Here is a 27481-nt window from a genome sequence, read left to right as displayed (position 1 = left end):
TGGAGAGGGCGGGGGAGGAGGTGACACCAGGACCCAGAGTGGAGAGGGCGGGGGAGGAGGTGACATGGTGACACCAGGACCCAGAGTGTGAACTGGAAGAGGGGCTGTGAGTAGCATGAGATTTGGGGCTGGGGGAAAGTGTTGGGTCCAGTCAGGAACCTGCCCATCCCATACCTCCCGCAGAGGCGGCTCTGCCCTCAGCACTGCTGACCACTGGGCAGGCCTGGGCTGCCAGGGTCTCTCTGGGATCAGCCCTGCCCCATCTGCTGGGGGCTGAGCCCCATTGCCTGCAGCCCCCCATCAGGCCCTGGTGTCTGGATGCCAGGCACAACGGGGCCACCTCCTGGGACGGGCCCAGGCCCCAGGACGATGCCCGGCTGGTATGCTGGCCGCATCCTCCTCTGGCTTCTCTGTTTCCTGGGCTAGGCTTTTTTTAAACTCGAAGCAAAGCCAGCAGGAGATGACTCTGTGGCCTGGCAGCCGAGCCCAGGGTTGACCCGCCAGTGCCGCCCTCCAGCCTTCCCCCTCCACACTTCCTCTGAGGCCGGGCAGTACCCGGGACCTTTGGCACCTGCCTCAGTTTCCATCTTTGGGGGAGACAGGAGCACCCCCACTCCCTGACACAAAGGTCTGCCCCAGAGGCTCGGTCTAGGGGCCCAGCCTGTGGGTTCCAGCTCAGGACAGAGCACACCAGGGAGAAGAGAAACCGGCTCTTTCTCCGCCTGTGCGGGCCAGGCCCGAGGCGCGTGCCCCTCGCGGGGAGGTGGGACCCCTGAGTCATTTCCTGTGCTATCAGCTCCGGAAGCAGAGTGGGCCCGCTCAGGTTCCCAGAAACAGGCGAGATGGGGGACAGACTCCGTGGCTGCCACGGAAACAAGTGAGTAAATGCCCTCCCCAGAATAGCATGGCCTGGACAGAGGCACAGCCACCGGGGGCCAAACCTCGAAATAGCTTGTGCTGGGCAGCCGGGGGTGGCGTTGCCTGCACGGCAGAGTGTGGAGGCCACCTCCTGGGGCAGGTGGACAAGGAGAAGGGCAGGCAGGCATCCCAGACCCAGAGATGACTCAGCCAGCCTGGGAAGCAGTGACCGTCTCGGATAGCAGAACCCCCAAAGCGTCCTGCACTGTGGGGGCTTCCAGTCTGTGTGCGGAAACGCCGTAAAGAGATGGTCTCACGAGATGTCATCACCACGAGCCACAGAGGGTCCTATGAGGGAGGCGTGGGGCATGTCTGCTGACGCCCACTGGGAAGCGACATTTAGCAGAGAGCAGAAGGAGAAGCAAGAGCTAACGGGGTTCCCGGCAGAGCGGGGGACACACACCAAGGCCCTGGGGCTGCCAGTGCAGGCGGATTCCAGGAACTGAGGGAGGACGGTGTCACTGAGGTCCTTCCTGCTGACTCCGCCAGGGGCTCCGGCCTCATTCAAAGGGAAACAAACTCCTAGCGGGTGTTTTCCCAGAGGCTGTGCCATCAGCTCCGCACCGGCAAGGTCGGGCCGCCGTGCAGGGGGCGGCCCGTGGAACAGGAGCCCAGCAGGGGATGAGGGGGGTCTCAAAGCCTTCACGCCAGAGCACCCGGGCTCTAAACCGGACGGCGGAAGAGATGGGAGCCAGAGACTCTGGGCAAGACTGGGCCACGGGGCCAGGGGTGATGTCATATGCCATGTGTATGTGTTTATTTACCTAGTTTTATACATATATGTATCTATTTTATACATACACATACACATGGCCTGGCCATGGGGCACAAGACAGGATGTCCAGAGGACAGGATGCTTCTCCTTCCAAAACAGTGGGAGCATCTCACAAAAGATGCCCTTGAGACAAGCGTGGGAAGGTGACACAGTGAGACCCGACTCACGGCTTGGATGCTCCGAGCTGGGAGCCGAACGCAGGCGCAAAAGGCAGCCGTTGTTTGATCGTGAAGTCGTCAGTCCTATGGGGTCTGTAAGCACATCACTCTCCCACCCACTTTGAGATGTTAACGTCCCATGTGGTGGGTGAGCCTGGTGTATTCAGCAGCCTCAGATCTGGAGACGGCACTGGGTCAAACAGAACCGCCCTGGCCAGCACCCAGCAGTCCCAGCCCGCGGACAAGTAGAATACAGCGGCCCTGGAAGACCTGAGGTCACTGCTGGCACCTGCCAGCATCACCCTCGTTTCCCTCTGCACTTCTCATATTCCCACATTCTCTTCTAAGAGACAGCAGTTGCATTTCTGGATTAAAACACTAGAAATACGGCACTCAGCGCAGTGTTTGCTGGAGGCCTAGTGCTGCCTGGAGGACAAGTCTTCACCCCGGACACGCAAAGACGCGCTATTTTCCAAAGACAGTTAGCGACACTCACATCCACTTCCCCTTGATCAATGACGTAGAAGTTGTCTCCTTCATTCCCTGTAACAAAAGAAGAAAGTCAACAGATACAAAGTACATCAAGACATACAAGTTACAGTTTCTCTTGCAAACAACTTTTGCAACACTGTTGCAGCAACCCTCGTCGGGCAACACCCTGGGTGCCATCAATTCTTTTTTAATGACAACATTATGGAAACATTGAGATAACTTGTTAAAGAGCCTGTTCTTAAGTTTCATTAGTGAACTTTCTCTAAACAATGAGAGGTGTTTTTCTTTTTGTTTGCTTTTTGTTTTTTTGAGACGGAGTCAGGCTCTCCGCTTACTGCAACCTCCACCTCCCAGGTTCAAGCGATTCTCCTGCCTCAGCCTCTGGAGTAGCTGGGATTACAGGCACCTGCCACCACGCCCAGCTAATTTTTTTGTAGTTTTAGTAGAGATGGGGTTTCACCATGTTGGTCAGGCTAGTTTCGAACTCCTGACCTCAGGTGATCCACCCGCCTCGGCCTCCCAAAGTGCTGGGATTACAGGTGTGAGCCACCGCGCCCGGCCTAACAATGAGAGTTTTATACATGTATGTGTGTATGTGTGTGTGTATGTATATATATATATATATATATATATATATATATATAATTTTATATTACTTTAGTTTTATACATATATTTTATTTTATATTTACTTAGTTTTATACATACATGTATCTATTTTATACATACACACATGTATATATGTGTACATATACGTATACATGTACACACGTGTGCACATATACGTGCATATATGTACCCATGTGCATGTTATATGTGTGTATGTATGTATAAGTATATATATATATATATATATATATATATATATATACACACTTTTGAAATTTGAGACAGAGTCTTACTCTATCACCTAGGCTGGAGTGCAATGGTGCGATCTCAGCCCTCTGCAACCTCCACCTCCCAGGTTCAAGCGATTCTCCTGCCTCAGCCTCTGGAGTAGCTGGGATTGCAGGCACCCGCCACCACGCCCAGCTAATTTTTATTTTTAGTAGAGACAGGGTTTTACCATGTTGGTCAGGCTAGTCTCGAACCCCTGACCTCAGGTGATCTGCCTACATCAGCCTCTCTAAGTGCTGGGATTACAGGTGTGGGCCACCGTGCCTGCCCTTATACTATTTTTTTTTAAGTGCATAGTCCATTTTTCCCCTCTGGACTTTGGCTCAGAGGAGCAGGCAGAACGTACCTTGCTGTATAACGGTCTCCCCAGCGATGTGAGTGACAGGGAACATGGCATCGAATATGTCACTGAAAAGCAAAACACACCAAATTAGGGCTGCAGGCGGCATGGGGACATTTAAACCCTTCCTCCCCTCATTTCACAGTCTTGTGTGAATCGCTTCACAGTCATCGGGGAAAATGAGAAAATCCATGAGAGTTAAAGAAGAAAATTGAAATCCTTCATGACCCGAGGCCCGAGATGGCACCGCAAGCCCTGGGCACACAACCTCCCAGCCCCATTTCTGTTCTGTGCACAGACGCAGTTTGCTGTTTTGGTTTTTACAGAAATGGGGTCACGCCATACATGCATTTTGAACTCCATTTAGAAAAACAAAAGTAACAATAGATTGTGAACATTCTCCCGTCAGTAAATACAATTCTACTAGAATACGACCAACAATCTTGATGACGTGTCTTCTGCATTTTTTTCCTTTCAGGGAGAACACTTTCAGTTGAAGGAGAAGCCTGGGACCCTTGACACAGACGTGAGTTGTGCATTCGGAACCTCTCTGTGGAAAACACAGACCCTTCATGACACGCAAACTTGAAGCCGGTGAGGCCGAGTCTCGGGGCTGCACCAAGCAGGAAGCCTGGCTGTCCAATGTTCCAAATCTGGATGTGAAGTGGACCATGCAAACAGGACCCAAGGGGCATGGGGGAGCTGGCAGAGGCGCCCGGGAAAGGTGGGGAAGCACCTGTCGCCAGGAAGGTAGAGAGGCGCCTGCCCCACAACACGGTGCCAGCGACGCAATAACCACCTTCGGAGACCGGACCCCTCAACGAGCACTCAGCCCACAACGTGACACAGAGAAACCAGAGACCTACGCAGGGAGTGCACCCACGGGGACACTCCGAGGGCGGCCTCCTGCCTGCCCTGATTACTTAAAAAGGAGATTCTTGGAAACCTTTGTGGGCCCACAGGTGCACCCTGACTCCCAGGGATGGGGGCTGAGCCACCCAGGAAACATGAAATCAAAGATCCAGACAGCCCTGACCCTCCTGATTCCAGGGCCCATAAATAAGTCATTCTTAAAATAGTGGTTGTTTTCTCTCTATTTAAGAGTGCTTCTTTTTTGAGTCCTTGTTCCCAACTTCCCTGGCAACTCAGTTTCCTGTTTCCTCCGGGACGGGGGCAGAACTGCAGGAGGGGTCAGTGTGCGGCAGGGCTGTAGGGAGAACCGCGGGGCCTCCACTGTCCTCCCACCTGGGGAGGGGTCAGTGGGTGGCAGGGCTGGGGGAGAGCTGGGGGCCCTCCACTGCCCGCCCACCTGGGTGGTGGGGCTTGGCCATGCTGCCCCAGCCCCAGTCCCAGGCACCTGGCCCTGGTGGGGACGTTTCCTGGCCACAGCCTCCCTGGTGCACATCTGCAGGAGCCGTCCTGGCACTGCGCTCTAAACTGCATTTCTTCAAAACCACAAAGTATGGGTTCTCAGAATGAACAGATCTTTAAGAAATCATTTTACAATTCCTCCCTCTTTTTTTAAAAAAATATTTCAACTTATAATGGTAAAATATTCCATTAAATGCCTTAAGTAATCAATGGACACTGTGTACCCCACACCACCCGGCTCAGGACCTTGCTGCCTCCACCGCTCTCTCCTGGAAAGCTGTCCGGCATCACAGCTGCGGCTCCAGCCTCCTCCAGGCCCGGGCATGGAGGGCAAGTGCCGCCTCCATCACGCTTGCTCTGCGTCGCCTCTTCACACATGGGCATCCGTGACCACACGTGTCCACCCGTGAAAATCGTGCATGTCCAGTGGTGTCTGCATCAGTGCATATCACAGAAAGATACCCTTTCAGGATTCTATTCTCCCTCCTGACGCATATTTTCTGAAATGCACCTGGGTGAAAACACAAATCTGGAAGCTTCTTTGCTCCTTTTACGGCTGCCTAGTATTCTTTTTTTTTTAAGAGATGGGGTCTCATTTTGTTGCCCAGGCTGGAGTACAGGGGTGCGATCACAGCTCACCGCAGCCTCGAACTCCTGGGCTTAACGTGTCCTCTCACCTGAGCCTCCCGAGTAGCTGGGACTACAGGCACATGCCGCCACACCTGGTTATTTTCATTTTTTATTTAATAGATGGGCTCGCTATGTTGCCCAGGCTGGTCTCCAACTCCTGACCTCAAGCGATCCTCCTACCTCGGCCTCCCAAAGTGCTGGGATTACAGGCATGAGCCACTGCACCTGCCCTGCCTGGCACTCTCTATATGAACAACCTCGCTCCTTCACCCGTTCCTGCCCCGATGGACGTTTCCAGTGCTTCTGGTTCCTGCCATCACACGCTGGGCCACGATGGACACGACAAAACTCCCCATGAGCAGGGGGCAGGTCAATGTGGCTGCACCCCGATGACTCGAGGCTCACATTCCACGCACGTGCTTCTACCGGAGCCTGAGCAAAGGCAGGGGTCGGCTGAAACCTTTCCTGGGAGGTTTCGGTCTCCAGAAGGGGCTGTTCAGTCCTTGGTACCAATGAAAGCCGACTTTCCACACACCCAGGTGCCTGGGCGTGGCCCCGTTCAGAGCAGCCCCTCCTGGAGCGCCTCTTAAATGAACCCCGCTGGGGTGCTCCGTTGGCCACACAGGTGTCCCTCATCTCCCCAGGTGTGCGCCCGCAGATGAGCACAGTTCCCAACTCTCTGTGATCAGCAGAGCCCAGAGAGCCCAGCCTCGTGTATCAAAAGATCTGGGAGCTGCATTTTTCTTCAGAAGAAACTTTAATGCCCGAATGTCACCAGCTCATCGCCGAAAAGGCCCGAACACAGGCGTCTCCGGGCAACAGCCCTGAGCTGCGGTCAACTCTGTCCATGTCCCCACCGCACGGCTTCACCCTCCTTTTCCACCGTCTGCCCCTTTCACACAAAACCCCCGTGACTTCCTCTCTCTCTCAGCACTTAATGGCATTAAAAGGCCCTGGCCTCTTCTGTCTGTAAAAAGAAAAACAGTTTTCTCTTCTAATCCAGCAGTCACTCTGGAAGGTTAAGTGAAGCTGCTGGCTCAGATTTTAAATTGTCTCACATGTGGGTTGCCCCACCCACCCCATCAACAAACACAGCTTAGCACTTCTGCATCAGAGGCTGTGCTGGGTTCTGGGGACATGGAAAGCCCCCCAGCTCTCAGGCCTGGTAAGAGAAAGAAAAACATGAAGACATTCCAGCCGGCCCTTCCTGCGGGGGCCGAGGGCAGAGCCCCTGGTCTGTCTCTTGCTCCATCCTCACCCGCCCCTATGAGGTCAGCACTGCTGTTCTGTCCAGTTTCCAGATAAGGAAACAAGACACAAAGTAACTTCACCCAAGGTCAAGAAGCCAGGAAGAGGTGAAGTCAGGCTGAAGCCCCTCTCATCAACGTTCCTCCATGGTCTGGCTTCCCTAGGGGCAGAGCCCTCCTCCGAGCACAGCAAGTGCCTCCCTCTCGTCCACCCCTCCCTCTTTCTGTCTCTCTCTCCATCTGTGCCCTGGACTGGTCTCTAAGCTGGGGATTGAGGGCCTGAGCATCTGGGACCGCCACCCCCAGCTCTCTTCGGGCAGGCGTCCAGTAAGGAGCCCCTGCTATTTGGGTCAGGGCTGGCCGGCGGTGCTGGGTCAGGACGGTTTCCAGGAAACGGCCCGTCTCAGGTTCCAGTCTCACCTGGCCTGTGGCTCAGAGATCACAAACCTTTTGAAAGCCCCCACCCACACCACTCCTGATCCTGATGCCTCCCCCTCCTGCAACACCTCAGTTCCTGTGCTTCTCACTCTGTGGATGGCTTCCGCCTCCCACAGCTGACTCCCTGCCTCCCACAGCTGACTGAGCTCTGAGATGGGGACCACATGTTCACTGCAGGCTGCAGTGCCAGCCCAGGTCTGACTCAGAAGGTCCTCAGCACAATATGGATGGTTGGATGGGTGGGTGGATGAATGGATGAGTGAATGGACACATGGATGTATAGGTGGGTGAGTAGATGGATGGATGGATGGATGGACAGACAGGTGGGTGGATTGAACAGGTGGGTGAGCAGACGGATGGACGGATGGACAAGTGGGTGAGTAGATGAATGGATGGATGGATGGACAGGTGGGTTAGTAGATCAATGGATGGATGGGTGGATAGATGGATGGATGGACAGGTGGGTGGATGAATAGGTGGGTGAGTAGTTAATGGATGGATGGACAGATGGATGGATGGATGGATGGACGGACAGATGGGTGAACAGGTGTGTGAGTAGATTAACAGATGGATGGATGGATGGATGGATGGATGGATGGATGGATGGATGGACAGGTGGGTGGGTGGAGGGATAGATGGATGTATGGACAGGTGGGTGGGCTGACAGATGATGGATGGGTGGCTAATAGAGGGGAGGAAGGAAGGGAAAAGTGAAAGAAAAAACGGATGCCTGGAAGGATGAATGGAAGGATGGCACTGCCTCTTTAAGGGCATTGCAACAAATATCAAAAGCTGTTGGAGGGGCCACCCTTGGACCATCAGTTCCACATTTAGGAACTTGAAGAAACAACTGGATGACTATGAAAAGATGTAAAAATATTGTAATAATATTCACTGAAGCACTGTCAGCAATACAGGCTTTATTAAATAAATCACAGTCCTTCTCAACAACCTAACACTGTGTGGTCATTAAAAATGGTGGTGTAGATACATGTAACAAGGAATAAAGGTGTTCACAGTGTTGCCAGTGAAAATAGGGTGTTGATGAAACTGTACAATTTAAAAGCACAACCATAAAGTAAACAACCGAGAGGCTATATATGCACCATAAGGCTAATAGCAACTGTGGGGTGGAGAGGAGGTGGGGTTGGGTCATTTTAATGTGTTTTTTCTTTTTCTTTCTTTTTTTTTCTTTTTTATTACTTGTACTGACGTGTATTTTCTAATTTTCTATAATTAAATTGTAAATCTGTATAATTTTAAAAATGAGGCCGTTCATCACTGGAGAAAACACAACACATACTCTTCAGGGCAGACTTAAGGCTCTTAACGTTTTTAGAGCAACCAAAAGAGGCAAAATGTAGACTTTAAAACACAAAAATGTGCTTTTCTGAGTGTGGCACAGACTCCAAGCCCACAACACCCGAGGAAGCTACGGGATCGGAACCAGCAGCTCGGTTCATGGCCAGACTCGCCTTCAAAAGGCAAGGAGACGGCGCGCCAAGCTCAGCCCCTGAAATCACACACGCGGGGTTGAACGTGAGTAACTCAGCCGATCGTTCTGCTCTGTGAATCCGCTCCAATACCTGCAGAGACGGGTCCAGTTCCCACTACAAGGGCCCACAGACCGACATGGTACACCGAGGACGAAAAAGCCACGACCAGGCCCGCCTGGAAAACACCATCGGCTCCTAGAAATGCCACTTCCTTCCTCCTCCAGCTGCTCCGGGCCTCCCAAGCCAAGACAAGCGCAGGTTGGGACTTGCACGGGAATGCTCACCTGAGAATGTTTCCAGAAACCCCTCCCCAGCCTGCAGAGACCTCTCCCGGCCCCAGGACAGGGAGGCCTGTGGAGCCGAGTGGGTGCAGTGCTGTGAGGTCCCCGCAGGGGCAAGCAGGGCTGCCACCAAGCGGGTGGGAGACACCCAAGGACTCGTCCACCACCCAGGGAACCGGACTGTGAGGTGCAGGTCAGCACGGGGGGCGGGAGGTGCGGGGCCCATAGAGAGGAGGGGAGCCAGGCCCAGATGGTAGACGCCTGCAGACTCTGTGCCCCGCACGCCAGACCAGGACAGGCCAACGCAGGGCTGGGCACTTTTGCAGACTCACAGGAAGCCTTTGTCAATAGTCTGGCTACATCTGCCCAACCTCAGCCACTCAGGACTGTCTGTACACAAAATACTCAGCAGCATATATGACAGGATGCGCAGAATGACAGATTCAACCTGACTCATCAGCTCCAAGACGGTGGAACAAAGGTAAGACCCGAGTCTTCTGACAAAGGCTGGGTTGAATGCCTTCCGCTCGAGAGAATGCCCCATTTACATCCCCTCCTCTGAACTTCACCGCCACAGGCCCCATTACTGCCCCACTTCACAGACAAGGAAGCTGAGGCTTAGGAAGCTGACATGGGCCGGATGTGGTGGGTGGCTCATGCCTGTCATCCCAGCACTTTGGGAGGCCGAGCACCACAAGGAGGTGAAATTATCGCTGGGCCCAGGAGTTTGGGACCAGCCTAGGCAACATAACAAGACCCCGTCTCTATAAAAAGTAAAAAAAAATGGCTGGGTGTGGCCGGGCGCAGTGGCTCATGCCTGTAATCCCAGCACTTTGGGAGGCCTAGGCAGGTGGATCACCTGAGGTCAGAAGTTTGAGACCAGCCTGACCAACATGGAGAAACCCCGTCTCTACTAAAAATACAAAATTAGCCTGGTGTGGTGGTGCATGCCTGTAATCCCAGCTACTTGGGAGGCTGAGGCAGGAGAATCGCTTGAACTCGGAAGGCAGAGGTTGCCGTGAGCTGAGATCGTGCCACTGCACTCCAACCTGGGCGACGGAGCAAGACTTTGTCTCAAAAAAAAAGGTAAAAAATTCAGCTGGGCATGGTAGCATGCACTTGTGGTTCCAGCTACTCAGGAGGCTGAGGCAGGAGGATTGCTTGAGCCCAGGAGGTTGAGGCTTCAGGGAGCTGAGATTGTGCCACTATACTCCAGCCTGGGTGACAGAGCGAGACCCTGTCTCTAAAAACAGAAAGAAGGAGAGAGAGAGAGGCAGAAAGAGAAAGAGCGAGACAGAGAGAAAGAAGGCTGGCGCGGTGGCTCAAACTTGTAATCCCAGCACTTTGGAAGGCCGAGGCGGGTGGATCACAAGGTCAGGAGATTGAGACCATCCTGGCTAACACAGTGAAACCCCATCTCTACTAAAAATACAAAAAATTAGCCTGGCATGGTGGTGGGCGCCTGTGGTCCCAGCTACTTGGGAGGCTGAGGCAGGAGAATTGCTGGAACCTGGGAGGCGGAGGTTGCAGTGACCAGAGATCACGCCACTGCACTCCAGACTGGGTGACAGAGTGAGACTCCATCTCAAAAAAATAAATAAATAAAAATAAAAAATGAAAAAAAGAAAGTGAGAAAGGAAGAAGGAAGGAAGGAAGGAAAAGAAAGAAAAGAAAGGAAGAAAGGAAAGAGAAAAAGGAAAGAAAGAAAGAAAGAAAGAAAGAAAGAAAGAAAGAAAGAAAGAAAGAGAAAGAAAGAAAAAGAAAGAAAGGGAAAGAAAGAAAGGAAGGAAGGAAGGAGAGAGACAGAGAGGGAGGGAGGGAAAGGGAGAGAGAAAGAGAGAGAAAAAAAAGGAAGACAGAAAGAAAAAAGGGAGAGAGAAAGAGGCAGAAAGAGAGAGAGAGAAAGAAAAAGAAAGAAAAAAGAAAGAGAAAGAGGGAGAGAGAAAGAAAAAGGAAGAGAGAGGAAGAAAGAGAGAGAGAGAGAGAGAGACAGAGAGAGACAGAGAGAGCAAGCAGCTGAGGCTGAGGCTGAGGCTGAGCCCAGGCGGGGGCTGTGCTCTCACCACTGCTGAGACCCTCCCAGGCCCAGCCCTGCCCACGGGTGCACACGCAGAACACTGGGTGGGTCTCAGCTCCTCAGGTACAGGCCCTGTCTGGTGTAGTGGGTCCTCGCCACAGATCCTGGCCCCCTGTGCTGGAGGCAGCCCCCCTGGCTCTCACTGGCAAAACGAGGTCTCTCCGGACAGACTCGCAGGGCCTGGAGAGGTCAGAGATCTCCATCAACCACAGACCACTGCAGATGGGGGACCTTCCTTCCCCCTCCACCTGCCCAGAGTCACGCTTCCACCTCTGGCCAAACGCAGCCACCACCTGTGCCCCCCAGGCCTGCCTGGCTCACTTTGTCCTCACTGATCTGGGGGACCAGGGGACCAGCTGGGAAACAGTGACGGAGCCCAGGGTCTCTCCAGAGCCGTGTCCTGCCAGCTGGAGGGGCTCATCCAAGCTAGGCAGGCCTGGCTTCCTCAGGCTGCGGTCCCAGGAGCACGCTCTATCCGGTTCTGCTGTGGCAGCCATCGCACAGCGGCTCCTCGCCGGCCACCAGACCCCAGCGCCACGCACCACCTCGGCTGGGGGTCTGTCGGCCTCCCTCCCTGCTGATGGCTACAACTTCAGAGCCCAGCCTTTTCCCTCCACACCCAGCTCTAAGGTGTGGTTCCTAGTCTCGCCCGCGGCACTGACGTCTTCAAAGACACATTCAGGACAAGATCTGACCTTGAGGCCAAAAGCCACCCATGAATCCCAACCTCATGTATTTTTGGGAAAAAAAGTGCAAATGGGGTGAAGCGCCTCGGGCCCTTTATTCCCTATCCAATAAAAACAGCCAAGTGCTCATCCTGGGTAATTTAAACCCAGGAAAGTTTGGGGTTTTCTTGTTTATTTTAAAATCTAAACCCCAACACCCGAGTGCCTTTTTTTTTTTTTTTTGAGACAGAGTCTCACCCTGTCAACCAGGCTGGAGTATAATGGCATGATCTTGGCTCACTGCAACCTCCACCTCCCAGGTTCAAGTGTTTCTCCTGCCTCAGCCTCCTGAGTAGCTGGGATTACAGGCACCCGCTGCCATGCCCAGCTAATTTTTGTGTTTTCAGTAGAGACAGGGTTTCACCATGTTGGCCAGGCTGGTCTCGAACTCCTGACCTCATGATCCGCCCGCCTTGGCCTCCCAAAGTTCTGGGATTACAGGTGTAAGCCACTGCGCCGGACCAAGTGCCTTTTTTTTTTTTTTTTTTTTTTTTAAAGACACCGAGTCTCACTCTGCCACCCAGGCTGGAGTGCAGTGGTGCCATCACAGCTCACTTCAGCCTCGACCTTCTGGGCTCAAGCGATCCTCCCGCCTCAGCCTCCTGAGTAGATGGGACCACCAGCCCAAACCACCACCCCCAACTAACTAAATGCCATTTTAAAAGCAAGCTAATTTTTGGTGTGCAAATAAATGTGTTGGGCACAACCTATTTGTTAGTCATTTGCTCAGACCACACTAACGTCAGGCCAGCTGGTCAAGTCCCACCCAGCCCTGTAGGTTAAGAACAGTCACACTGGGTGATGCGCCCTTGTCACCGACTGTCACCCTGGTCCATTCCAGATGCTGTCCCGGCCCCAGCTTTCCATCTGCTTCCCCCGTCCTGGCAGGAGGCAGAGCCTGGGCCTGTGAACCCAAGGGGTGGCAGCAGGCTCTAGGCCCCTCCCGGAGCAGAGCCCAGGACGTGGCAGGTCGGATGGAAAGCAGACCCCTCCTGGGCCCCGCGTAGCGCTCACCCAGCTGGAACTCGCAGCCTCTATCTGGGCAAAGGGCTGTATGGGAAAGCCTAGACACCCCACCCCTGCACAGACACCCCCGGTTTCTCTTAAAACACAGACTCTTGAGCTGTGTTCACTTTCCCCAAGCCTGGAGGGCTCCAGGGAAGCAGAGGCCCCACCCACTTTCCCCCACCCTCCTCCTGGGACCCCCTCACCACCCCTACCCAACCCAGGACCAGTGCAGGCTCCTCCCCACCAGTGGTAAGTGCCAGAGTGAGGGTGGGAGAGGTGGAGGCAGGGCAAGGTCCAGGAACACAGCCCGCAGACCCATATCCCCGCACTCAGCTCACAGGCGGCCACAACACTCAGACTGGGTCCTGCTGGGGCCACAGGGCAGCAAACCCCACTGTTCCCGACAGGCCCACAGACCATACATTTGGCAACACCTGTGTTTTGTGGGACATCCTATTCCAGCATCTTTTCTTTAAACCTCAGATGCAAATATGGAGCCCTCAGCTCATGACACTCCGTGATTTGTTCTTGTTTTGTCTATACATTTATTCCTCTCGGTCTGTGGGCAATTGCCATAAGATATTTGAGGTCTCCCCTCTCGTTTGTATATTTTCTCTTAAAACATAGAATCTTAAGCTATGTGCATGTAACCAAAAAATGGTATCCTGCTACAGATGTCATGCTGTTTCTTCTTTTTCTTCATGGAGTCCACATACCCTAGATCTACCCACGTCACCACATTGCCTGACACGGGGATGCAGCTTTGAACTGCCGTTCTGTTTGCATTTCCATTTCCCTGATCTCTAAGCTCTGAGCTGCACTAAGCTCTGAGCTGCTCTTCAAGGGCTTCTCCTCTGTTGTGTTTCCTCTTCTGTAAACTTCCTGTTCACATCCTGTGCCCATCTTGATAGAAGGGTTGGTACCTTCTTTCCTGCTGATTTGCAGCAATTCCTTGTGTTTTAGATACTGGTTACTTGTGGAGTTTAGATATTCCAACTATCTTCTTACACTCAGTCACCTGTTAACTTTTCCATGATGTCCTTAATTAAGTAGACATCTTTCATCTGATGTAACCTCTTTTTTGCTTTGTGGGTTTTGTTTAAGAAAGTATTTCCCCACGACCAAGTAATGAAATACTGTCCGACATGTCTGCCTGGGCTGCCATCACAGAGCACCACAGACTGGCCGCAAGACCCTGTCTCAAAAAAGTGAGGTCCTGCTGGAGTAGGGTTGGCCCTAACTCAGTATGATTGGTATCCTTATAAAAAGAGGAGACTTGGACACACACAGGGAAAACACAGTGTCCATGCAGAGTGAAGAGTTGGACGAAAGCACAGCAGGAAGGCAACACGGCACCTACAAGCCAAGGAGAGGCTGGGCCAGATCCCCACACACAGCCCTCAGGGGGAAACTGCCCTGCCCATATCTTGAGCTTGGACCTCTGGCCTCCAGAAGCATGAGATGCTAGATCACTGTTGTTAAGGCCAAGTTTGTCATTCTGTTATGGCAGCCCTAGAAACTAATACAGTGTTTCAAGCATAGTTGCTCATTTAATTCTCACAACAACCTTGTGGCATATATGATCATTACTCCCCTTATCCTCACATACAGGTGAGAGCAGGATGGAAGCACAGAGAGGCTAAGGAACCTGCCCAAGGTCACATAGCTAAGGAATGGTGGTGCTGGGATTCAAAACCAGGTGATCTGGCTCCAGAGTCCTTGTCTTAACCACTGCACTAAACTACCTCTTGCATCTATTAAATATTGAGCTCCCATGTGTGCCTGCACCTCGTCTCAGCTCTCTGCCCCACGCCATTGTTCTGCCGTCCCTTTCTGCAGGGCACCTGGCTCCATTTATGACCAGGGCCTCCTGCTGAGCCTCAGCTCTTGGTAGAAGTCCCTCTTCTTTGTGCTTCTGTTTCAAAGATTACTTAGCTATTTGTAAATTTTTATTCTTTCCTTTCCTTTTTCTTTTTGTTGTTTTGTTTTTTGTTTTGTTGTTGTTTGTTTTTTAGAGACAAGGTCTCACACTGTCACCCAGGCTAGAGTGCAGTGGTGCAATCATAGCTCACTGTAGCCTTGAACTCCTAGGCTCAAGTGATCCTCCTGCCTCAGCCTCCTGAGTAGCTGGGCCTACAGGCACGTGCCATCATGCCCAGCTACTTTTTTTTTTTTTTTTAGAGATGGGGTTTCTCTGTGTTGCCCAGGCTGGTCTCAAACTCCTGGGCTCAAGCAATCCTCCCACCTCGGCCTCCCAAAGTGCTGGGATTACAGGCATGAGCCACTGCACCCAGCTCATTCACATTTCCGAATGTGTTTACTGCCTCACGATATTCCAGCTGCAATTTGAAGTGGAGCTGCTTTGAAGGTAGAGATTAATGTGAGGGAGAAATGACATCATCAGGTTGAGTCATTCCACCCAAGAATACAGACTGCCTCTCCCTATTCAGATCATGTTTTATGTCCTTATAGAGGTTTAAAACTTTCTCCCTAGAGTCTCCTGTAATCTGTATCAAGCACATTCCACTTCTCAGTTGCTGTTGCCCTCGTGAATGGCATCCTTTCAAATTCTATTCTCCAGTTACTTCTCACCTGTGTCTCTTCTCTCATTCCCTGCACCCACCCAGCCCCTTGGACTCTTTATTTTCTCTCTCTCTTTCTTTCTGTTGAGACAGATTTAATATCTTCATTGTGATGGGAAGGAATCCATATTTTTTAATTTTCTTTAAATTGACAAAGAAAAATTATGTACATTTATTTATGGAACCCTTGGGCTTCTTAATGATGATTTTTGTAAGTTGAGCTTGCACCAACCCTGCTGAATACTCATAAGAATGTAAGAGTCGTTCTGTGTATTCTACACTGGTTTCCATAAACATGATCAAATTTGTCTTCTCTCTTCCCTTCCAACTCTGACTCCTCTTATTTTTCTTTCTTTATAGCATTGCCAGGACCTCCCAAGCACAGTTAAACCATGAAAGCCATCAAAGCCTCACTGTGGTCTCTCCCTTAAAGAGCACATAGCCAAAGATTCTCCATTAGGATGTTTGCTCTGTGTTGGGTACGCATGACCTTTACCAAGTTAAGAAGTGACCCTATTCTTAGTTTGCTAAGAATTTATGCAATAGTTGTTGAGCTTTGTCAAAACCTTTTCCAACACCTATGTGACATGTCACATGCTCTTTCTCTACAATCTACTAATTTGGTGATTTACATGGATAGAGTATTCCGAGGTTGAACCATCCTTGAATTCTGGATAATCTCCACCTGATCACAGCACAGTACATACAATGATCTAGCAGCTTCCTCTTGTTTCTATTTTCTGTAGCAATTTGAGAAGTAAGAATAGACAGTTCACTGATGTTTGAAAGAACTCAACCAGTGAAACCATCAGAAAGAACCCTTTGGGAGGGAAGGTCTTTGGTTACCGTTTCAACTTGCTTAATGCTTCTAGATCTCTTCAGGTTTTCTATTTCTTCATGTGCCAATGTTGATGCTATTTTCAAAATCATCTCCCAACATTTAAAAATTTACAAAATTCATAAAATCCAAATTGTTGGCTTTCCTTTGAAAAAAGAAAATAAAAAGAAAAGTCTGGCAACACAGGGACCTTGTACTCCCAAAGCAAGAATTCAGCTCACCCCCACTTTGGAAGGAGCATGACCATCTCCAATCTGCCACAATTCCCAAGGACTCCATGTTTTCCACTTAATTCCTGAACCCCCAGGATCCCGAGTTTGCAACCCTTCCCTAAGGGGCTCACTATTGAGCAGGGGTGACAGATGCCTGTGTGGGGTGACGTCACAGTGGGTGGTGCCATCCCCGTGACAGATGCTTCCTGGCCATTACCTCATCATGTCTGGTACAAGTCCCAACCTTGCCTGGAGGGACCCAGGGGACTGAGTTTCTGAAGAGTTAAGCCATCTGTAAAATGGGCACAGCAACACGCTCAGCCTCTAAAGCGGCTGGGAGGACTCAGTGATCATGAGGCTTGTGAAGCACTCAGCAGAATAAGGGGCTCCCATGGTTAGCAGCTGCTGCCATAGTCTCTGCTGGTTCCAAACCCCATGCAGCCACTCCCCCAGTGCTGCTAGAAAGGTCACACATGTCCCAGAATCCCCCAGGAGTGATGCAAATGGAGCGGCCCATACCCCGATCTCAGCCAGTCTCTTTATCATTCTGGCTTTTTTATTCCTTTTTGTTGGCTTACATTGCTAATATATTGTGGAACTGCAGCCAGAGGTGGCCTGACAGGTAAACACCTCCCCGCCCTCACCCATGCAAAGACACCTGCTGAAGCAAACAGGTTCAGCCAGTTCTCAGAGCCCAGGCCACCTGAGGGGGACAACAGAAAGGGTGGGCGCCCACAGCCCCTCAAAGCTGCACCTCAGACCTGAGCACCAGGTGCCTGCCAAGGCTAGGGATGCAGCCAGAAGTGCAATGAGGTGAGGGGTGGCAGCAAGGACCCCCACACCATACAGGGCCTCCCGCTCACTCCTCCCGCTCCAACAATCTGCATTTCTGTATCTTAGAAATGTCTGCCTGAGGCTAAAAAAAACAAAGAATTTTTGTGACTTTTAAACAAAAGTATCATGACATTGACCTGGGAGAACATGAATATGCCAGGATCGTATCCAGTAATAAAGAAGGCAAACTGAGTTACTAGCACTTCCAACATGTCTGATCTTTAGTTTTTTTTAACTCTCTATTTTGAAAATCTTTGAACCTTCCTAGGGATGGAAGGGGGATATCAGAGCCAGGACACGGGTTGTTACTCCCCCTCCCATGATGCCAAAGAGCAGAACACACAGAGGCACATACGCACCAACAGTAGGTCTGCAGAGAATGTACATATGTGTATTGACAAGGAGCAGACGGGAATGACGAGTGAAGAAAACAGAACATTTACCAAAAAGGACCCCGCCGAAGGCAGAACACTTGTTCCAGCGCATACTAATACGTTTTTCTGACTTCTTATGTTTTTCAACATGACGCTATCCGGGGGGAAGGAGTGGCTTGCTCAGTCTCTGTCCTCCTTTAGAAGTGGTTCTGAAAGACCTAGACATGCTGCCCTCGTCGGGAAAGAACGTCTCTCCATTGCTGATTTAAACCTTAGGTCAACGTTATTTAAGGAAAGGAAGTGGCCTAAACCCTTGGGCAGACCCTGGGTGCTGGCATCTCGGTCCTATCTCTTCTGTCCCAGCCCAAGACCCAGGGTTCCCATCTGCTGGGATCCCAGTGCTCCGGACACAGCATCCTGGCTTGTGTTTAGCCTCGTCCACTGTTTAGGTGAAGGCTTCTTCCGTGTCTCTGTTGACTACAAGTTTCCAAAAAATTCTCTCTAAATAGCAATAACTCAGTCCTGGCCGTCATGGAAAGCAGAGCTCCTGCTCCTAGCTGGGGCGTCAACAGCACAGTGTTCTCAAACCCCCTGGGACCCTCGGCCACACTCTTGACTATGGGTCTGGTTCCTAACCACAAATGTGTGGTAACAACAATTCTCTCCTTGGCCAAACTTTAGTCAGGTTCCAGAACCTTCTTCTAGGCCCATCTGTACTTCCTTGTAAAATAATCCTGCCAAATCAGTTCAGCCAGAACCAATCACCCACCATGATCAATATGTGATCATCTTTGATATCTGATCTTCCTCAGTGTCTGATCAGGCTCCTAACCCCCACCACCCCACGGGGGATGTCTGGTCACCCTGGCCTCTCTTCAGCAACAATCCTGTTAGGTCAGTGTAGCCAGAACCCCCCAACCCCTGGTGTTTCCTCTTGGTCATTTTCCATCCACTGCCACTTGGGTGGAAATTCTCACATTCTCATCTCATATTTGGAGGCAAGCCCAAGCTCCTTCCTCCACCACAAGACCCCATTGCAGTGATCCCTGTACCTAGTGCAATGGTCCAGAATGAAGTCTTCCATACCATGCTTTAACACATATCACTGAATAACGTTTTAATGGCGTTGGAGAGAGAAGCGCGTGAATGGCCAGGGTTCAGGGTACAGAATAAATCTATGGAGTCCCAGAAGGGAGATACAAGCCAAGTGTCCGCTCTACCCTGTGGATCTAGGGAAGGAGGTGGAGGATGGCAAATTCTTTCTGTACATTCTTGGGCTTCCAACCAGAATTGCCAGTCCATGCCACTGGCCATGGCATCCAGCCCTGGACGTTCACAGTATCCCCAGATACCCAGGCCAGCCCTGAGCTTCTGAATCAGAATCCACTTTGGATGAAGACCAGCACCTGCAGGTTTAGGTTGGCGACAGCAAACTTTTATCTTAAAAATATGCATGCTGATCAGGCATGGTGGCTCACACCTATAATCTCAGCACTTTGGGAGGCTGAGGCAGGCAAATCACCTGAGGTCAGCAGTTCGAGACCAGCCTGGCCAATGTGGGTAAACCCCGTCTCTACCAAAAATACAAAAATTAGCCAGGCGTGGTGGCATGTGCCTGTAATCCCAGCTACTCAGGAGACTGAGGCAGGAGAATCGCTTGAATCAGGGAGGTGGGGGTTGCAGTGAGTGAGATTGTGCCGCTGCACTCCAGCCTGGGCAACAGAGCAAGACTCCATCACAAAAAGAAAAAAAAAAAAAGTGCATGCTCTTTGAATGGGTTTTTCTTTCCCCTAGGATTTCCTCTATAAAAGCAACTTAAAAAATATATAAGATGTGGCTAGCAGGCTGTTTATCACAGAGCTGCTTGTAGCCATGAAGGTTTGAAATATGTAATAGTTGGTGATTGGTTAATTAAGTTACAGAATGGAACATAAGGAGGTATTAAAAAACAGTGATGCGGAGACACATCCACGGAGACTGGATGATGGTCACTATGGGCCTCTTAAATTTAAAAATGGGTCATAAGGCAAAATCTGATAGAACTGCAAGGAGAAACAGACAAATGCACTATTATAGTTTAAGACTTTAATGCCCCTCAGCTAGTTATTGATAGATCCAGCAGGCAGAAAATCAGTAATCTAGTTTGAAAAATTACACACAGGAAATAAAAAAAGAGAATCAGCAAGAACATAGATGAACTGAATGGGACCATCAGTTAACAGGAAATAACTGACATTTACAGACTTCATCAAACAAGAGCAGACTACACATTCTTCTCAAGCTCACATGAAACATTTACCAAGAGAGAAAACATTCTGGGCCATAAAATATCCCTGAACAAATGCAAAAGAACAGAAATCACATAGTGCATGCTCTCACACCAGAAGTGAATTAAACCAGAAGTCAGTAACAGAAAGACAGACAGGAAATCCCAAAATATTTGGAGATTAAATAAGATACTTCTAAATAATGCATGGGTCAAAAAAGAAGGCTCAAGAGAAGTTGAAAAATATTTTGAATGAAATGAAAATGAAAATAGAGCTTATCATAATGTGCAGGAGGTAGCAAAAGCAACACTTAGAGGGAAATCTATAGCACTGAATGCATATATTAGGAAAAGATCCAAAATCAACAACCTAAGCTTCCATCTTGGGAAACTACAACAAGAAGAGGAAATTAAATCCAAAGCAACAAAAAGAAAAGTAAGAATAAAAATTAAGACAGAAATAAATGGAATTGAAAATAGGAAAATACTAGAGAAAATCGATGCAGCCAAAGCATCTCTAACTTCAGAAATGAAAGAAGGGACATCACTACAGGTCCCATGGACAAGGGGCATCACTACAGGTCCCATGGACAAGGGGCATCACTACAGGTCCCATGGACAAGGGGCATCACTACAGGTCCCATGGACAAGGGGCATCACTACAGGTCCCATGGACAAGGGGCATCACTACAGGTCCCATGGACAAGGGGCATCACTACAGGTCCCATGGACAAGGGGCATCACTACAGGTCCCATGGACAAGGGGCATCACTACAGGTCCCATGGACAAGGGGCATCACTACAGGTCCCATGGACAAGGGGCATCACTACAGGTCCCATGGACAAGGGGCATCACTACAGGTCCCATGGACAAGGGGCATCACTACAGGTCCCATGGACAAGGGGCATCACTACAGGTCCTATGGACAAGGGGCATCACTACAGGTCCTATGGACATTAAAAATAAAATAATATTATGAAAAACTCTATGAGGCCAGGCACAGTGGCTCATGCCTGTAATCTCAGCACTTTGGGAGGCCGAGGCAGGCAGATCACCTGAGGTCAGGAGTTCGAGACCAGCCTGGCCAACATGGTGAAACTCCATCTCTAGCAGAAAATACAAAAAATTAGCTGGACATGGTGGCAGGCACCTGTAATCCCAGCTACTGGGGAGGCTGAGGCAGGAGAATCACTTAAACCCAGGAGGCAGAGGTTGCAGTGAGCTGAGATCGCGCTATTGCACTCCAGCCTGGGTGACAAGGGTGAAACTCCATCTCAAAAAAAAAAAAAAAAAGAAAAAGAAAAACTCTATGACTACACATTTGATAACAGATAAAATGGGCCAGTTCCTTGAAATACACAATCTACTAAAATTCACACAAGAAGCAATAGGCAATCTGAACAAGCTTGTATCTATTAAAGAAGTTGAATCAGTAATTATTAACCTTCCAAAACAAAAAGTGTCAAGCCCAGGCTGGGCACAGCAGCTCACACCTGTAATCCCAGCACTTTTAGAGGCTGACGCAGGAAGATCACTTGAGGCCAGGCATTCGAGAGCAACCTGGGAAACATAGCAATACCTCATCTCTACTAAAAATTAAAAAAAAAAATTAATCAGGCCTAGTGGTGCACACCTGTAGTCCCAGCTACTTGGGAGGCTGAGGCAAGAGAATCACTTGGGTCCAGGAGCTGGCAATTGCAGTGAGCTATGATTGTTCCACTGCACTCCAGCCTGGATGACAGAGACAGACCTTGTCTCTTAGAAACAAAAAATAAAAATAAAAACAAAAAAGGACTAAGCACGGATGTGTTCACTAGTTAATTCTACCAAATATTTAGGAAGAAATAATACCAATTCTCTACATTAGCTTCAGAAAATAGAAGCAGATGAAACACTTCCTAAATAATTATATGAGGACAGCTTTAACACGAAAACAAAACAAAGACATTACAAGAAAGAAAAATTATAGAGCAAATATCTCTCATTAACATAGATGCAAAATTTTCAACAAAATATTCACAAATTGAATCTCACAATGTATAGAAAGAATTATATAACATGGACAAGTGGGATTTATTCCAGGTATACAAGGCTGACAGATTTGAAAAATTATCAGCCAGGCATGGTGATGCATGCCTATAATCCCAGCACTTTGGGAGGCTGAGGTGGGTGGATCACCTGAGATCAGGAGTTTGGGAGGCTGAGGTGGGTAGATCACCTGAGGTCAGGAGTTAGCCTGGCTAACATGGTGAAACCTCATCTTTACTAAAAATACAAAAATTAGCCTGGTGTGGTGGCACAGGCCTGTAATCCCAGCTACTTGGGAGGCTGAGACAGAAGAGTCACTTGAACCTGGGAGGTGGAGGTTCCAGTGAGCCAAGACTGTGCCACTTCACTCCAGCCTGGGTGACACAGCAAGCCTCCATCTCTAAAAATAAATAAATAATCAGTTAACATGATCCACCACACCAACAAGCTGAAGAAAGAAAACCATATGATCATACCAATAGATGCAGACAAAGCATTTGACAAAATCTAATACCCATTCATGATAAAAAAAATTAGCAAACTAGGATTATAGGGGAACATTATACTTAATGGTGAGAACTCAAGGCTTTCCTGCTAAGATCAGGAACAAAGTAAGGACGTCCTCTCTCACCACTCCTATTCAGTATCAATACTGGAAGTCCTAGCTAATGCAGTAAGACAAGAAAAGGAAATAAAAGGCATACAGATAGGGAAGGAAGAAATAAAACTGTCTTTCTTCACAGATGACATGATTGTCTATGTAGAAAACCCAAAAGAATCAACAACAACAACAACAACAAAAAACCTCCTGAAACTTATGAGTAATTATAGCAAGTTTACAGGATACAAGGTTAATATACAAAAGCCAACTGCCTTCCTATGAAAGCAATGAACAGTTAAAATTGGAAATTAAAAACACAACACTATTTATATTGGCACCAGAAAAGAGAAATAGTTAGAAATCTAACAGAATATACAAAAGATGTATATGAGGAAAACTACAAAACTAATCTGCTGAAAGGAACCAAGGATCTAAGTAAATGAGGAGATATTCTATGTTCATGGATAGAAAGACTCAATATCATCAAAATGTCAGTTCTTTCCAATTTCTCAACAGATTCAACACAATCCCAATCAAAATCCCAGAAAGTTATTTTGTGAATATCAACAAGCTGATTCTAAAGCTTATATGGAAAGGCAAAAGACCTGGAATAGCTATTACAATTTTTTTTTAAAAAGACTTCAACTTCAAGACTTACTATAAAGCTGTAGTCATCAAGACAGCATGATATTGATGAGAAAATACACAAATAAATCAATATAACAGAACAGAGAGCCCAAAAGTAGATCCACACAAATCTAGTAAGCTGTTCTTTGACATAAGAGCAAAAGCAAATTAGCAAAGAAAAAGAAGTCTCTTCAACAATGCTGGAACAACTGGCTATCCATAGGATGGGGGGAGATCTAGATACAGACCTTACAAACAACTAATTCAGAATGGATCTCAGACATGACTAAATACAATAAAGCTTCTAGAAGACAACATAGGAGAAAATCTTGACTACCTCGAGTTTGGTGACAATTATATTTATTTATTCATTTACTTAGCAATGGATCTCACACAATACTGCCAGGTTGGTCTCAACCTTCTGGGCTCAAGCAATCCTCCCACATCGGTCTCCCAAAGTGCCGGGATTACAGGCATGAGCCACCACACCTGGCCTTGGGGATGACTTTTTAAATACAACATCAAAAGCACAATCGATGAAACAAACCAAAAAAAAGCACCATGTTTTCTGTACAGCCTGAAGAACTGTGAGCCAATTAAACCAATCTTCTTATAAATTACCCAAATGCAACTGACTAATACAGTGGTACACTCAGATTTTCCTAAATAAATATGCAGCTGTGGTAAATGGAAATTTATGCACCACGGTGTGACCAGCACTGGGCATAAAGGGTGGCCTGGGAATCATGGTACATTTTATATATTTTTTTTGCCCATGAAGTAGAATGAATAATGTACTCTCTGATTTTTCTTATGATTGGCATGTATTACTTTTGTAATTAGAAAAAAATTAATCTGGCTGGGCGTGGTGGCTCACACCTGTAATCCCAGCACTTTGGGAGGCCGAGGCAGGTGGATCATTTGAGGTCGGGAGTTCGAAACAGCCTGACCAACACAGTGAAACCATGTCTCTAATAAAATTTTTAAAAAAAAATAGCCAGGTGTGGTGGTACATGCCTGTAATCTCAGCTACTCAGGAGGCTGAGGCAGGAGAATCATTTGAACACAGGACGGGGAGGTTGCAGTGGGCCAACACTGTGCCACTGCACTCCAGACTGGGTGACAGAGTGAGACTCCATCTCAAAAAAAAAAAAAAATGCAAAGAAAAAAATTAATCTGATCTCGGAGAAAAAAAAAAGGAAAGATAAAGTGAACTTTTTTTTTTTAGAGACAGGGTCTCTGTTACCTAGGCTGGATTCCAGTGGCGTGATCACAGCTCACTGCAGCCTTGACCTCCTGGGCACGAGCGGTCCTCCCTCCTCAGTCTCTCAAGTAGCTGGGACTACAGGAGCAGCACCATGCTCAGCTAATTTTTATTTATTTATTAAGATGGAGGCTCACTCTTGTCACCCAGGCTGTGCAGTGGCGCGATCTCGGCTCACTGCAACCTCCGCCTCCCGGGTTCAAGTGATTCTCTTGCCTCAGCCTCCCGAATAGCTGGGACTACAGGCACCCGCCAACATGCCCAACTAATTTTTGTATTTTTAGTAGAGACGGGGTTTCACCATGTTGGCCAGGATGGTCTCAATTTCTTGACCTCGTGATCCACCCACCTTAGCCTCCCAAAGTGCTGGGATTACAGACATTTTTATTTATTTGTAGAGATGGGGTCTCGTTACATTGCCCAGGCTGGTCTCGAACTCCTGGGCTCAAGCAATCATCCCGCCTCAGCCTCTCAAAGTGCTGGGATTCCAGGCATGAGTCACAGGGCCTGGCCCCAAAAGATAACATTTTAATCATCACTGGCAGAGGGTAGCAGTGGGGGCCGAGGGATCCAGGGTTCCCTAAGAGCTCACAGGGTCCTTTTGAGGACTTCACTCTTACCTGGAACTTTTACAACACCCGTTTTACAGATGGGACACTGAGGCCGAGACTAACTCATGACTCCCCCGCGCCTGAGAATGTGCAAATGACAGAGCCAGGTGCAGACCCAGGTGGTCAGACAGCAACGGCCAACCCCACCCGGCACTCTACATGGCTGACCCCCACAGTCCGTCAGGAGTGCAAGGGCCAAACACTACACTGTCCGGGGCACCCCAGTACTGAGCTTGACAGCAGACGGCATTTCCAATCGTCCCTTCCTAAGGAGGGCACCAACAACCCCCAGGGTGGGCAGGGGCTCGGGCGCTCTCCATCCACAGCCCCCCGCCCAGCTCACGCCTGCCCTCCCCGGGCACCGGGGGAGGAGGTGAGCACCCCGCCACTCAGGCTCAGGCAGCCCGGAAGATCCAGGCCACGACCGCCAGCGCTCAACTCCACTTGGCCCTCACTGGTATTTTCGTATTTTCCAAGTGCCCGCTACGTACAGGCAGGTCTGTGCTGGATGCCAGGTTGCCGGGAAACGGGGCATACACAGGCCCTGTCTCATAAAGGCACCAGCAAAACAGGGGCAACCACCGAATGGGTGGGGCCCTTCTGACTGTCACTCACTCATTGAACAAACACAGGCCGAGGCCCCATCACGGGGGGACAGCGGTGGGGGGAGTGGGACTGAAGGCCCCCCCAACTCATCTCCCCAAAGACCACGCGAAAGGGACCCATACCACCTCATAACCAGCCATCCGTGGCCACGCGGCTCCCTGGGCTCAGGCCACATCAGGCACCCCTGGGGCGGCAAACAGGTTTTGCTATTTGCTCAACCAGACTCAGCGATGGGTTCTGCGGGCGCCGGATCTGCCTCTGCATCCCACACGCTGGACCCAGCCCAGAACTGGAAACCTCATCAGAACCTCTCTGTGCCGAGCAAGTCAAAATCGGGGACATGGAGCCAAGGGGAAGGCGGGTGCGAGGCAGGAGCCGCCAACAGCCAAGGCGTGCTCAGGTCAGCAGAAGGCAGGCAGGGTCCGCTCCAGAGGCCTCTCTCCAGGCTGGGGTGCAGGATCTTTCTTCTCCAAGGATTTCATTCCCGGAGGAAGAAGAGAGCCCCCAGCTGTCTGCCATCAAACCAGGTTGCCGGGCTAGAGCTACTCCCAGGCCCGTGTGAGAAAAGCAAAGGCCGGAAGGGGCTCGATGGGACCAGTCGCTCGCTCAGGCCCAGGAAAACCACAAAGCTGGGGGCTGTCAGGACTGGACCTGGGTCAGGCCAGACAGGCGATGGCGGGCAAAGCAGGCCCACTCTGCAGACGGCTGGGGGCTGTCAGGACTGGACCTGGGTCGGGCCGGCCAGGCGATGGCGGGCAAAGCAGGCCCACTTTCCAGACCTCAATGTCTCAGGTGCACAGTGGGGCAACCCTGCCTGTCCCAAGTAGAGTTGGCAGAGCCCATGGCCTTGTCCATTTCACCCCCCGACCATCTCCCTCCCTCGCCTTCTCCAAGAAACCCTCTGAAATTCCTCGCCCACCCCCAAGTCAGGCTCAAAGACCCCCCAAGTCAGGCTCAAGGACCCCTCAGGGTTCGTCGGGGACACGGTGGAGGCACCTGCTCTGCAGCCCACGGCGGGCACTCGTGTTCTGACTCCAAGGTGCTTGCAACGTCCTGCGAGCCCATGCCGCTCTGCCACAGCGGGACGCCATGGCTACACCGCCAGTGTGTCAGATGTTACAGCCGACGGTGACAGAGCCCGCTCCGTGCAGAAGATGAGAGGCCCTGGAGGCATTCCCAAGTCTGGCTGCCTTCCTCAGCCATCACCTCCCAGGACAGGGCACGTTTTCCAGAGTGAAAGGCACCGTGCTCATGGCGCAGCGACAGGATTCCAGGCAGCCAGTGCCGCTGTAGCCCTCAGACCCTGGCTCCAAGCACGAGGGCTGGAAAACGCCACAGGAGCGGGGCCACGGCCTCCCAGGCCACCACCACCCCAGAGCTGGAAAACGCCGCAGGAGCTGGGCCACGGCCTCCCAGGCCACCACCCCCCCAGAGCTGGAAAACGCCGCAGGAGCGGGGCCACGGCCACCCAGGCCACCACCCCCCCAGAGCTGGAAAACGCCACAGGAGCTGGGCCACGGCCACCCAGGCCACCACCACCCCAGAGCTGGAAAACGCCGCAGGAGCTGGGCCACGGCCTCCGAGGGCTCTGTGGGCTGCGACACTTGTTTTCTCTCCACGGCTGCTGCTTCAAAGCACAGGCCAGGCCTTGAAGTGGAGCGCAGTGGAAGAGCCAGGCACACCCCCACCTCCCCCTGCCAGGACCAGGCACTTGAAAGATGTGGAGGGGGCTGGGCCAGGCCAGGTGAAGGTGACCGTGGCTCCCAGCAGGTGAGCAGCTGAGAT

The 27481-nt window shown here is 50.3% G+C and overlaps 1 protein-coding gene and 1 long non-coding RNA gene across 7 annotated transcripts in view; one reads left to right on the top strand and one right to left on the bottom strand.

Moving 5' to 3' along the window:
- PRKAR1B (protein kinase cAMP-dependent type I regulatory subunit beta) overlaps positions 1-27481 on the bottom strand; it is a 178391-nt gene that overhangs the window by 60240 nt on the left and 90670 nt on the right. For all 6 annotated transcript variants that reach the window (XM_055260864.2, XM_055260866.2, XM_063631101.1 and 3 more), the window contains 2 exons: positions 3586-3647; positions 2348-2394 (listed from right to left, as the gene is read on the bottom strand). In XM_055260864.2, the coding sequence (XP_055116839.1) occupies positions 2348-2394; positions 3586-3647 (109 nt within the window). The remainder of the gene's footprint in view (positions 1-2347; positions 2395-3585; positions 3648-27481) is intronic.
- Positions 13-4675, top strand: LOC134735551 (uncharacterized). Its single transcript, XR_010118747.1, has 2 exons — positions 13-877; positions 4058-4675. It is a non-coding gene; the product is annotated as an uncharacterized lncRNA (long non-coding RNA).

This window comes from Symphalangus syndactylus, chromosome 22 (assembly GCF_028878055.3).
Source record: "Symphalangus syndactylus isolate Jambi chromosome 22, NHGRI_mSymSyn1-v2.1_pri, whole genome shotgun sequence".
NCBI lineage: Eukaryota > Metazoa > Chordata > Mammalia > Primates > Hylobatidae > Symphalangus > Symphalangus syndactylus.
This window is presented reverse-complemented; position numbering and strand designations above follow the sequence as displayed.